Source organism: Falco punctatus, assembly GCF_963210335.1.
Source record: "Falco punctatus genome assembly, chromosome: 10".
NCBI lineage: Eukaryota > Metazoa > Chordata > Aves > Falconiformes > Falconidae > Falco > Falco punctatus.
In genome coordinates, this window is record NC_137590.1 from 24,219,967 (window position 1) to 24,233,324 (window position 13,358).

At 45.0% G+C, this 13,358-nt stretch overlaps 1 protein-coding gene across 9 annotated transcripts in view; it reads right to left on the reverse strand.

Annotated features, from left to right (window-relative positions):
* Positions 1-910: 910 nt before the first annotated feature.
* Positions 911-13,358, reverse strand: part of BDNF (brain derived neurotrophic factor) — a 104,037-nt gene continuing 91,589 nt past the window's right edge. For all 9 annotated transcript variants that reach the window (XM_080405299.1, XM_080405298.1, XM_080405304.1 and 6 more), the window contains one exon: positions 911-13,070. In XM_080405299.1, coding sequence (XP_080261425.1) covers positions 12,309-13,049 — 741 coding nt within the window. In that variant the 5' untranslated portion in view covers positions 13,050-13,070 and the 3' untranslated portion in view covers positions 911-12,308. The remainder of the gene's footprint in view (positions 13,071-13,358) is intronic.

A 13,358-nucleotide genomic window follows, 5' to 3' on the forward strand; every position in this document is an offset into this window, starting at 1 on the left:
AAAAAAAACCAAAACCAAAAACCTCCCCCCCAGAAAACCTATAGTCTGGAGCCCATATTTTCCATCTTTTCAAGCCTGAAGTATACTTGAGGAGTCTGAAGTCTTTGACAGAGCTCTATACTTGCAGAGGGGGATTTTATTTTGAACATCCTTTAAATATTCTGTGGGTAGGAGTTTTTTCCAGTTTTGGAGCAGTGCGTGTATTCTGATAAGTAAAATCAGCCTACAAAGTGGACCTTTGCATCAGCAATCAATACAGCATATATCTGCACTAGTGACTCACGCAGCCTGTCATCGGTCTTGTTTAGTTATTTAATGTAGGCTTATATTTATATTAAAAAATATTTATATTGTGGATATTTTAACATCAATTAACAGATACTTCGCAGTACATATTTATAGGAAGGAGAGAGTTTGGTGTCCAGTGACACATTAAATTCTCCATAAATATGTTTTTCAAAACTTAAAAAAGTTTTCGGCATCATATATTGCTCCTCTCAAAAGCAGGCAAAGTACAGGTCAGAAGTATGGTGGTAGTAGTTGAAAGAAACACTTTTCCTAATGACATTAATGTTTAGTCAAATCCTCTGTATATTCCCAACCCAAATGGTGTCACTGGCCCAAATGCTTCTCCCAGGCACACTCACTACATCTAGAGCAGAGTTATTAAGGAATAACACCAGGTTTGCTGCCCTGTAGACCAAGCTGGCCCACAAAGATGGATCAGTGTGCCTGCCGTGCGAGGTGAGGAGGCAGTTTCATCTCCATGGCTCAAGCACTGTATTTTGAAAACAAGCTGTTGCAACTCCCTAGTTACTACTTGCAGCAACCAGAGTCTGGCAGAAGGTCTTTTCTTTTATTGGGTTTTCTTACTTTGGTTGTTTGTTGCTTTTTTCTGTTGGTTTTTAGCTTTGTTTTTCTTTTTTTTTTTTTTTAATATACATGTTCAACAGAGTCTGTTTCCATCTACAAGGGCAGACACCACAGCACTTAATCCGAACTCACAGAAGCCTCTCCTTGTAAGGAAGCCAAGACACAAGGGGCTTCAAAACATTCATTAGCCACTAGAAAGGACAAGTTCTCCAAAACGTCGTACTGATTTTTTTCCCTGAAACTTCAGAAGGATGGGCAATTATAGCTTCCCTATGACAGAGATTTGCCAGGTTATGCAGCATTTCATGGGAAATACAACTTCACACTAGCTCCTCTCAGTGCCTCCAAGAGACAGTATTTTTCAGTCCCCATCCTTTGAGCCGCAATTAATGCCTAGCATTTTGGATCAGGTGCCAAACCTTTCCCACACTCACTGGGCTCACAGGTGCCCAAGCACGCTCTTCCCAGTGATCCTGCTGCCCGGTGTGTGCCTGGCTGCCTCCCTGCAAGCCCCAGCACCATGCGAGAGCTGCTGGCTGGGTGCTGGGTCTCAACAGCTGAACAACGGAACCAACGCACCCAAAGCGGTGAGCGGACAGAGCGAGATGTGCAGCAGCCACCCCACCCTGTGCCCTGGGGTTTGCTGTGCTGCTGAGGATGCAGCGCTTTGAGGGAGTTGCCTTTGGGCGCATGAAGATGGGATTGGAGGCAGGAAGAAATTCGTGGTGGGATGGGCATCTGTGGGGGTCATGGCACTTGGGGCAGGCTGGGACAAGACGCAGCAAGGTCCACAGGACACCCACACCAGCCTGCCACAGGCAGGAGGAACCTCATCACCCAGCTGTGGGATGCTGGTGGAGCTCTGCACCCATATGGCTCACAGAGGCTTCCCATGAACACTTTCTGGGCTCAGGATAGCTTTATGATATAGGATTTTTAAAAGTCACTATTAAAAACCTCTCCATCTGAAGGTGGATCTGCAGTGGCTGCTGAGCAGCGTGGACTCCGAGGGGAAAAGGGTCCCTGTGGGATTTGGCACAGTGCAGCGCCCACCCAGTTGGTAGCCCTTGCTTGCTACAGCAGGTCTGGTAGCCCATCCTCTTCCTCCTGCGGCAGCTGAGCTTTGGCTCTCCTCCAGCCCCCAAACATGCTCATTTTCAGTAAGTTTGGGGGCTCCCCGGGCTTTGTTGGGAGGGGATGGAGGGTGCAGCCTGCATGGCTGTGGCATGCCCGCCCATAGCACGGGTGTATGCCCTGCACTGCCTCTCCATCAGGGTGCTGCTGGGCAAAGGCAGCACCCAACAGGCTACTGACAGCACTCACACCCCAGGTGCTGATAGAACACCGACCTCCCCTACTGCAAAGCAAACAGGGCACCAGCTCAGCAATAATTGTACTGCTCTAACACAAACACATCACAAAACACTGCAGGACCCTAAAGGTGAGCCCTTAAGTGCCTCCTTGCTGGGACCTGACGATGCTTAGGGACAGACACAGCAAAACCCCCTCCTGGGTAAGGACCGAAAGCTCTGGCCATGATCTGTAGCACATCAAGAGCAGAAATAGATGGTGGCCACAGCCCTGAACCAGAGCAGAGGGTCTGTGCTCTGTCTGGTGAGGGATTAGACTGCCGGGTGGAACAAGCTCATTTGCTTCAAAGCAAAGTGGGAATTCCTGGCCAGAGCCGCACAGCTGTAGGACATCTGCCCACGCCTGGGTGCAGGGCTGTGCAGCTAGCAACCTGCTAAAAAAATCTGATTGACAACATTCAGAGCAACAACAACAACAAGCCAAAACCTAGTGGGAAAGCAGAGCTGGGAAGCTTGAGTGTGCCTGAGGCCATGTGTCACATCTGTGTCACCACTGAGACAAGACGGGTTTCTCATCCCTGCTCCATTCCCTAGGCTAGCTGTATCTCAAATACACACATGTAAATGTGAAACAGACCGCTGGCCTGACTTCAATTTGCCAGGAAGCCCAACTCACAAAATTTAGGAGCGTGAAGACCAAAGTAGCAGGAAGAAGTTACACATGTGGTTGTTTTCAGGCCAGGTCCTGCTCATTCCTCCACCAGGGTGGGTCAGTGGTCAGCAGGGCTGGAAGCCACGCAGGCACATGCCATGGGGGGGGTCTGGGTCCTACTGCCAGTGCCCCCTGCCACGGGGGTTTTTTCATGCTACCCGGGAAGCACAAACAATGCATTTCTGAAAAATCCAGCACCAAAAGAGACCACCAGTCCAGCCACCCTCACACCTGACCTCCCACTGGTGGCCAACAGCCGATGCTCAGGGTAGGGGTAGAAATGAGGCAATTTCTTAGCAATTGCCCCCCAGAATACTCCTCCACCGACCTTCATCCCAGCCACCTCCTGAGCTGAAACTGATACTGTGCAGAATGACTTCTGCTAGGTTTGTTCTCTATTGATTTATTGAGTTGCTCTTCAATCCTTCCACTAAATTCAGTAGACACTGTCCTTTTCAGAGGCAGAATTAGGCTCTGTGATTACAGAGAGATTGTCCTATTTAAAGGAGAGAAAATGAAAGCTCCAAGAAGGGAGATTTGCAGAGGTTTCCGGGCTTGCAGTTTTGTTCTGAAATGCTCCAACACATCACTGCGTAGGTGGCCATTTCAGTAGTCTGGCACCAAACTGTAAATTATACCGTAGTTACTGCCCTGTGTAATACTTGACACATACTTTATTAGAGATGTTGCACCAGTTCTTAGAAACCGTGGATATCTGTTGTGTTGCGAAGCACGTAACAGAGTACCGTGGTTCTAAAGGGTAATTTATGATGTGACCATTGAGTAGGTAATGGCTTGCAGACCCCTAAAATCATCCCAGGCTACAGGAACACTTTATTTCAGGCTCTCCTCATACTAACTTCCCGCCTTGAAAGTTCAAGCAAGGCTTTAGATCATCAGCCCATCCGCTGTATTATTTTCAGTGACAGGCAGGGCTAATTAGCTTGTATAGCTATTGTTTGCACTACTTTATCCTCATTATTTCTCTGACTTGCCATGCAGGCAACAATTATAAAGCCGTAAGGACATGCAGAGTTATGCCTGGAATCTCTGGTTTAATTTAGAGGAAGCACAGACGAGAGCAGCATGGCTACTGCTGGCCGCGGATGCCTACCTGGCAGATTTATGATGAGATTTACGTGCTCATCTGCCTTTCCCCCGTGTCCCATGCTGCACAAGCTGAATTTAACAGCTGGCAAATAGGGTCCTGCGGTCCCTGAGCTTGCTGGGCTTATCAGAATGAAATACCCGACTGTTGAGGCCTCAACGGATGGAGTCACATGAAGACTTTCAGCTTTTTGGGAAGCTAAAGGTAATGTATATTCTAAGGGAACACGCAAACCGATGCTTTGCCTCCAGTAGCCTCTTCTGAGCGCATGCCCTAGTTTCCCCTTGGAAAACAAAGCTGCTGTTTAGCACTTCAGGTGATGAATTTCCATGTCACCAGACAGCTCATTTGCAATGAGACTCCTGAAAATAGGGACGCGGCTCGTTCCTCCTGAAGCGCTAAGCAGAGACTACTAGTTGTCAGAATTTAATCGCGGGGTCATCCTTACCACGCCATCCTTTGCAGTGAGCTACCAAGAACTCCCATTTTATATCCACTACAGCTCTACTGCAACGTTGCACAGCAAGGTGAGCCAGCTGCAGGCTGCCGTGCCCTGCTTCCCAGGCAGAGGGTCCCCTTTGGTTTCTAAAGCCACATCCCCACGGCCCCTCTCTCGCCATGACGGCTCTCCAGCAGAGCCCTGCAGGGCTCGGAGCTATGTACCAGCAGCTATGAGTGAGCCTGGATGAGCATGTCTGAACTTATACCCCCTGAAATGGGGAGGTGAGTACTCCACACCAGCACAGCCAGCAGCAAGGAGGGGAAATGTAAACGAAGGAAAGTGTAAGATAATATGTCTGTTACGAATAGTTAAGCTGAGGCTGAGTGAGGCTCTCTTCTGTACCCCTCAGAATTAAATAGCCAGGCTATGGCATCTCTAAGACTAATATGTTGATCAAATGCAAAGGAATAGTGGCCAAAAGATGTAACCAGCTAGGAAGTGGTTTGACATTAGACGAAGCGAGTACAAGTCACCTCACGGCTGCATCCCAGCACTGGCAAGTGCCTTCTGTTAGCAGAGAGATCTGCACCTACACCAGCATCACATCCCATCCACTTGGCCATACCCTCCAGAGCAGTAGCTCCAATGGGGCAGAAAGGAAATTAATTTACCAGGTGATGTAGTGGTTTACTTATTTATTTTTAAAATAAATTTACTTCTCTTGTTGCAGAGGCAAGCGTTGTAGCTTTCCAGGCAGGCTGCGCCATACCTAGATGCCAAGGATGGAAATTTTGATTCTCGCAAGAATAAAGCAGGCCAGAGGTACAAAATAAAAATAATAATAATAAAATAAAAATATATTGTACACTTTGGACAAGAAAGAGTTGTCTGTGGGCTTTTTGTTCAAGTCAATGTACTTCTTGTAACAAACAGGACTTAATTTGTTGTGCTTATTCCTGCTCCAAAAAGAGCTGACTGGCAAAGGTGGGGATGCCCATCCTGCTCTGAGAAGGATGACATGCAGCAGCAGCATGTCAGACGCAACTGTACTGTGTCACATCATCTACACTTGGCTTTTGGCAAGCCTCACTAGATTTGCTCTTTTCATGTTCCTTAAAGGTCTTTTGCATATGTCCTTCCACCCAATTTTACAGCTGTACCAACCTGTGCCTGTACTACACGTGCTTGAGTAAGAGCGGAGTGTAGAACCAGCAGTGAATGGGCCTCACTGGGCTGTTTCATGGATGTAAATGACAAAGTTGGCAACGGTAACTATTTTTGTAACACAAACATGGCTGCCTGCACTTTATATTGTCTTTAAATAACAGATTCCCAAGACTGGAATCCAAATATAGTGAGACTTCTATGAAGGACTGTGCTGGGGTTAGAGCAAAAATGAGACTCCCAACAGAGTGGTCTTTAGTTAAAGGTCAGAAAAAATTTAATTGGAAACCTTATTAGGATAATTTTAAATCCTTAGCGTAGATGCCATTTGAAGGACTATTTAGTGCAGTAAGTACCTACGCTCTTATTTAGAGTCTGAGTAGTTTTAAAGGCTATTACAACCAACATAACACAGTAGGAGGAGATAGCGTGGTTTATGTACATGAACTGTGGCTTTAACTTGGAAATTCCAGCACTTTATAGACTTAAGCTGGACCAGATTGTTTGCTCAGGGTCTTTTTTTAATAAAGAGGAGGAGGGGACGGTATAAGGAAAGGATTATTTTAGCAAGGGGAAACATTTTCAGAGTGCAGATGCATGAGATGCTGTTTCTGAAAGCACAAACCTCGACACTGCTAGCAGGATATATTCCATCCCTTTGCACATCACCTGAGATATTACTTTTATTAAATAAACCAAATGCTTTTGGAGTTTCTGCTTTGGCATTCTTTAATGCGATATGAAGGGAGTTTATACAGATTCAGAAGAGGATAAGGAAGAGCATTATTTCACCTTGAGCTAACGTATAAGAGCAGCGCCTGTGCCGGGAACTCAAGTTTCTGCTCGCTGGTATCAGTATATGCAAAAAAGTTTGGAGAAGAGTTTTTTTGCTTGTTTTCCCCACTCCAAGTCCGTTTTGTTCTAGCTGTCTACCTGGCCCTATTGGCAGGGCCTTCAGGACCAGTCACAGCCTTGTCCCATTGCCAGGTGCCACCAGCCCAGGGGTGGCAGGCAGGACAGCCCACTGCAGCATCCCCTGGCCACCTCAGGGCTTCCGAGGCAGCTCCCTGCCTCTTTCCACTGCTACATGGGTGCTTCGCCCAGCTGGTAGAAGCAGAAAAGAGGGATTTAGATGACAAGCCTTGCAGCTCTGTGCCAAATCCTCCTCCTCATCTTCTAAAATCCCTGCGTGAGCAAACTGGCAAGGGCTGCTCTGACGAGATCAGCAGTGTCTGCTGCCAGCCAAGGCGGCTGAGGGCTCCCGGCAGCAGGGAAGCCCTGGCTGCCTGTGTGGTGATCCTGAGCACTAGGGAATTACCAGGGATTGCCACCCCTCAGTTCCCTCCACACGTTATTCCTACGGAGCAGGGACTTGTGGCTACAGGTGCGGTGGCTGCCACCCCATACATGAGTCAGCAATGCAGCACCAGCCTGACCAAGGGACACACCAGCAGCTGTTTTGCTTCTAGGCAAATACATATACACATTTGTGGCTTCAGTATAGACCCCCAAGAGAACCCCACAGGTTGCAGGTAGGATTTAGAGACTCACCCTCGCACAGCAAAGCAAAAATCAGCAGTCACGTGCCACTTCCCTCAACCGGGGTTGGTGTAGCAAAGGGCAGCTTACCTTAGGGTGCCTTCTGCCACCATCTAATAGGGTGGGATTTGAAAAACTTGATTTGCAGAAGCATCTCAAATTCCACAGGTGAATCCAATTCTCATTTGGAAAAGCTAGACCCACTTATGCTGTCTCCAGGCTTCCTTCTTCCACAGACATCCCCAAAAAGCTGCCAGTTCAACTCCACTGATTGATACCAACACCACAGTCTTTGACTACCCAAAAGAGTAGCAAGTAGTTAAAAAATAATAAAAAAATGCCACCAAAAAAAAAGTTCAGAAAAACCTACTCCTCTTCCAAAACACCTCGCTACAGAACCTTCCTAACTTTAAAATGGCTTCATGAGGTGGGGCCTTGGTGCTCTTTATATTTACTCCAATGAAGTGCATCCATTCCTTTTTCATTTTAATTACCTTGCCAGGAGGTGTCTTCTCAGTGAGATCTTAATTAGAAGTAGCCTGTGGAAGTGTATTGAATCCACCTGGGACAAATTGAAATAGATATCCTCCCCCTCTCAGGGCACTGCAATGTAGCCTCCATATTCTCTTCAAAAATCTTCTTTTACTGCTTGCCATTGTTTTCTTGGCCGAGTAATTCAGAAGTGTAGCTATCCGCCTTTATTTCTGCTCCAAGTGGTAAAAGCTATGGAAACATCTTTTCCCCTACAGAGCTAGCATTTCGTAGAGCGTAGGGATGGACCATTAGCTCCCATATCTTCCTCTGTAGTTCAAATATGTATTTTGAGGGTGCCCATTTCACCCCCTAGGTACCTATGCCATGTATTTAACAAGCCAAAGCAATCCCACCTGTCTCTGCCCTGCCTAGGGGAGGAGGCAGGATCCGCGGAGCCGGCTCCCACCGCCGGGAGCAGGCACATGGTGCTCTAGTAACGTGCCCCTGTTCTCCCACATACCAAAGATTTTAGTATCTGTTACTGCTTCCCTTAGCTGATTTTAAGACAACAATAAAGCAAGTGGCGTGCACGCATGTGTGTCTAATATAAATGATAATCTGCAGAGGTACCACTGCCTCAGTTCTTGCAGAGACTTTGCTGGCGTTGGGCTCTTGGGAAATGCACAGCAACAGAATTTTTTAGGAGTTTGGGTTTGTGCTTTTTCTTTTCCTCTTAAGTTATATGAAAGTTTTCTATTCGTCATGAAGATTTATTGATTGTTCTAGGGCTGTAGGATAATTAAATGTACAAAGGATTGGCAGTTGTAGTATTCTTTCAGAAATGCTTTACAATATGTTAAATCCAAGGAATTCCACTCCTAGTCCTCTGTGGGGTCATAAATAAGTTCAGTGCAGGGGATATAAATATACATGACACCATTTAAAAAACCAGGTATATGACTGGACTATGGTTATGGAGTTTATGTCTCATTTATCCCTTAGTTACTGAGGTTAGTAACCCCTCCCCCTCGCTTCCATTACGCTCGTTATTGTACAGCTGAATAAAATCATACCTCTCTATATATGTCATTCATGGGTTTTCAGTCTCACGAGGACTCAATGTGATAGAACTAAATGGAAATACATTACTCTGCAAGTATCCCCAAATTTTAGAGAAAGCCAGCTCTTGCTGCCCCTCCCTTCCCAATGCTAACTGTCCGGCTATGAAACGGGGCTGCCTGCCCTCTGAGGGAGATTTTATTGCTAAAATAAAGTAAAAATTGTTTTAAAACAAAGAACACACATCTTTATAGTAAAACTCAAGTTTGTTTTACAATTAGAGAAAAGAGTCACATGGTCCCCCAAAAACCCCCAAGTTTTATATATATATATTTTGAAAATATATTTAAAAACATAAAAAACTCTATAGTTAAACATATATTATGTTAATCAGTACACTTAAATATAGCTTAATTATATTTACAATATGACGCAGTTGCTTTTAAATTTTAATGCCAATTTCAGTTTTTCCCAAAAACCATAAAATTATATAAATATACAATAAATATTTATGTTACACAAGGTGAATAATAGAGAACAAGGCCACAGACATTAACTTACATTTGCAAGAGTCTTTACTTTAACACAGCACTAGGCCTGCTGACATGCATGATATACCTTTGTCACAAACAGACCACAGCAAGAGTTTAATTAAGTGACATGAAAGAAAAGCAACACCCCCACCCCACCCCCACCCCGAGCTCTGTTTTAACTAAGACTGCCAAGCCCGCGGTTACAGATGTGTCAGGTCAGGCAGGTGAGAGCCACGGGACTGCGGTTTAATTGCCGATTTCACCTTATAGCAGTAGCCATGGAATCGGCATAGTACAGGGACAGGAGCATCACTCCAGGTGTACTGCAGGACACAGTTCCCCTGGAGGTTCTCAGCTCCAGCCCTTGGTCCCCTCACGGGTGGGCTGCCCTTTACCCCTCCCAACCTGCCATCCCACTGCCTTTACTCTGCCACACCAGCACCACCCTTACCTGTGCCAGGTGAGCACTTCCCAGTTAAGGATAGAGCCATAACTAACTTTGGGAAATGAGGAACTTTATTTCTAGCATGTCTTAGGCATTAACACTTCTCCTTTGGAAATCAAATTTATTTGAACTGGGAATTATTTAATCCCTGCATCTGAATTAGACTGCTGTCACATCCTAACTCTCATTTTTTCCCAGTCTAGATGAGTGATCTGCTTGTTACTCACTCATTAGCATCACCCTTTCCCCCTCCTAAGCCACCAGCCCTGGTTTTGATGGAGGGGACCGTTACACCATCTCTCTGCTGTGGCTTAGGAGTGCTGCCAAGAATAGCTCCTGAGCCATGTTTGGGTTATTGAATGCAAAGAATTATAATACACATACAGGTACTGGCCACAGTGGAATGAAACTGTCCATTACACCACCATTTAATTTGCATGAAGACCACGTCAGGGCAAGTTTGGAGACATTGCAGTAGGCTTTTTTAATTTTTGATTGCTGTCAGGGCACCTGAATACCTGCAATCGATTAGGAAGGCTGATGTCTGAAGCTCGGGTGGGTCACACAACCCTCCCTCCTCACTCTTGGCCTGGGACACCCATGGCCAAGGCAAACGGCTTTCAGTGTCTGGGTGGGATGGGTCTCCACTGACAGCTGGTTATCCTGGGGAGGGGAAGCCCTTCTACCCTAAGTAGAAGAAATCACCGATTTTGAAGGTGTCTCTGCAAGCTTCCAGCATGGGTTTCTAGTAGTAACAATATAAACTCCATGTTAAATACTCTCTTCAAAGAGAATTATTGTGGGGGATCATACTTCAGATAATTAAAAACCTGGACTGCGCAAAGCTTAACTTAACAGTAAGGCAGACTGACGCAGATTCTGCAGCGTACAGAAGCAGTTCTATTTTGCAGCATTTCCCCCTCTGTTCAGCTACTTTTCTTCATCTACAGGAATTACAAATATAGCATCTGCCTTCAGTGAGCTCACTAATGAGCTATTTCTGCCTCCCTGCCCACTGTAGTCGGTGCAGGCGCCATGCACAGCTCTCAGGCTTACAGCCTGCCTTTCTAGAAATACTTCGGTTGGGCTAGTTAGAGAGATAGCACAGGGCTAAATACGTCTGCCAGAACCTAAGCAACTTTAAGCCAACTCCTCCAGCACTTCCTCTTTGCTTACTTCAAGAGTATTTTTTTTTAATGCCAATATTCATTTCATAAAACAAGGCTGGCAGCAGAGGCAGAGCCACACAAACATAAGTGCTAATTGCTTTCAAGCAGCGGCAGGGCTTCCTCCTGCCCCAGCTGCCTCTCGGGGCAGGGATGCTGCCACAGCTCACCCACCACATGCACAAGGCAAAGCTCTCACCCCTGCAGGATGCACCAGACCACGTTCAGTGCTGACTACAGATCTGGAATCACCTCCATCACCCCAAACCACTGCTGTTCACCCCTGAACCGGCTGAACTATTTAGTCCTGTGACCAACCTCATTTCAGATCCACTAGCATCTTCCTAAACCCCTTTTTCTAGTGACATTCTTCTCGTGCTTCACCAAGACATTTGATCCAAGCACAGCATCTTTTATTACATGAAAAATCATTGCTCTCAACACTCTGTAAAATATTTTCTGTATGACAGACTCCAGTTATATGGTAAGTGAAGTACTTTAAAGATCACAGCCACCATCCTTCTGGAGGGAGGAAAGGGGAGTGGGGGAACCCAAACACAAACAAACATGGTATAAGCAAATACAGGTCTCAAGAGACAGCAAATTAAAAAAGAAAAACAAAAACCCCCAGAACAATAATAATTAAAAAAAAAAAAAAAAAGAAAATAACCCAAAAAAAGCACGTTGCCATACAGTTACATAAGTGCTGTCTTTAAGCCTGAAGTTCAACAATGTGAAGTGGAACATCACCATTCTTTTTCAGTTGCCTCTTTTTTTTTATTATTATTTTTTGTCAGTAGTTGGATCGCTATTGCAAACACCTTCACAACATACAAAAAAAACCGAATTTGTTTTTAATCCAGAATAAGGTAATGATTATTTTTTTCTTTTTCAATCTGATGGGACTTCAAAATTAAAAGAAAAACAGTAAAACTATGACAACAGCACCTTGACATTGTTTTAATTCCAACGCTATCAGAAGTTAAAAGCAGTAAACAGATATAATACTAACAGGAATAAAGATACTTACTGTCTAAAATGTAAACGGAATGTTTTGGTTCAATTTATTTTTCTGAAAGAGGACAGTTTATCATCAATTCACAATTGAAGCAGCATGCAATTTGATTTTTTTTTTTAACTTTTTATATTTTCAAATCTTGGCAACGGCGACAAACCACAATGTTATCGAGGAATGTAATGCAGACTTTTTTGTTTGCTTGGTTTTTTTTTTTTGTTTGATTTTTTTTTTGTTTTTTTTTTTTTTTTTTGGTTTTTTTTTTTTTTTTAACCTTGTGCGCAAATGACTTTTGTTCCCCTTCAGGTCATGGATATGTTCAATAAATAGATTGTGGAACCACTGTACTGTATAAACTTCAGTTATACATGCAGTCCATAAAATTATTTTTACCGAATAATTTACCCTGTTATGTATATATACAAATAGATAATTTTGTCTCAATATAATCTATACAACACAAATCCACTATCTTCCCCTTTTAATGGTTAATGTACATACACAGGAAGTGTCTATCCTTATAAAGCGCCAGCCAACTCTCTTTTTATTATCCATGGTGAGAGCTCTCACGTAAGACTGGGTAGTTCGGCACTGGGAGTTCCAGTGCCTCTTGTCTATGCCCCTGCATCCCTCCTTCGTGTACCCCTTGGGGTTGCATTTGGTCTCATAGAAGTATTGCTTCAGTTGGCCTTTGGGTACCGGGACTTTTTCCAGGACTGTGACAGTCGCCCCTGACATGTCCACTGCAGTCTTTTTCTCTGCCGCCGTCACCCACTCGCTCGTGCTGTCACAGACGCTCAGTTCCCCACGGCGAGCTGGGTCAGAGTGGCGCCGGACCCTCATGGACATGTTTGCAGCATCCAAGTAGTTTTTGTACTCCTCGAGCAGAAAGAGCAGTGGGGGTTCCAAAGGCACTTGACTGCTTAGCATGACTCGGGATGTGTACAAGTCTGCATCCTTGTTTTCCTCACTGGGCTGGATGTCCTGGTCCTCATCTAGAAGCTCCTCTATGACATGTTCAAAAGTGTCCGCCAGCGATGTCAGTCCTCTTGAACCAGCACTGGGCCCGTTTAGGCTCTCAAGAGTCCCATGGGTCCGAAGACCTGGGTAAGCCAAGCTGCCTTGTCCTCTTACACTAGCTTCTTTCATCGGGGCAGCTTTCATGCAACCAAAGTATGAGATAACCATAGTAAGGAAAAGGATGGTCATCACTCTTCTCACTTGGTGGAACTGTTAAGGACAAGAACAAGGGGGGAAAAAAAAAGTTAACTAACTTAACAAGGGATCGAGTAACAACAATTCACCTGAGCTGTCATAAGACATTACACATTCTCCACAGAGGTGTGCTGCATGCAGCCGCAACTTGTTACTGCTGATAAAGCACACTCTTGTACAAGGGTGTTCTTTGATTTAGAGTTTCAGATAAAGCATATGCCAAAGCTTAGGCAATATTGATACCAGCAAGTCAGAGCTCTTACATGCCGAAGTCTTTCTGTAGTAAGTATTAGATTAGCTACT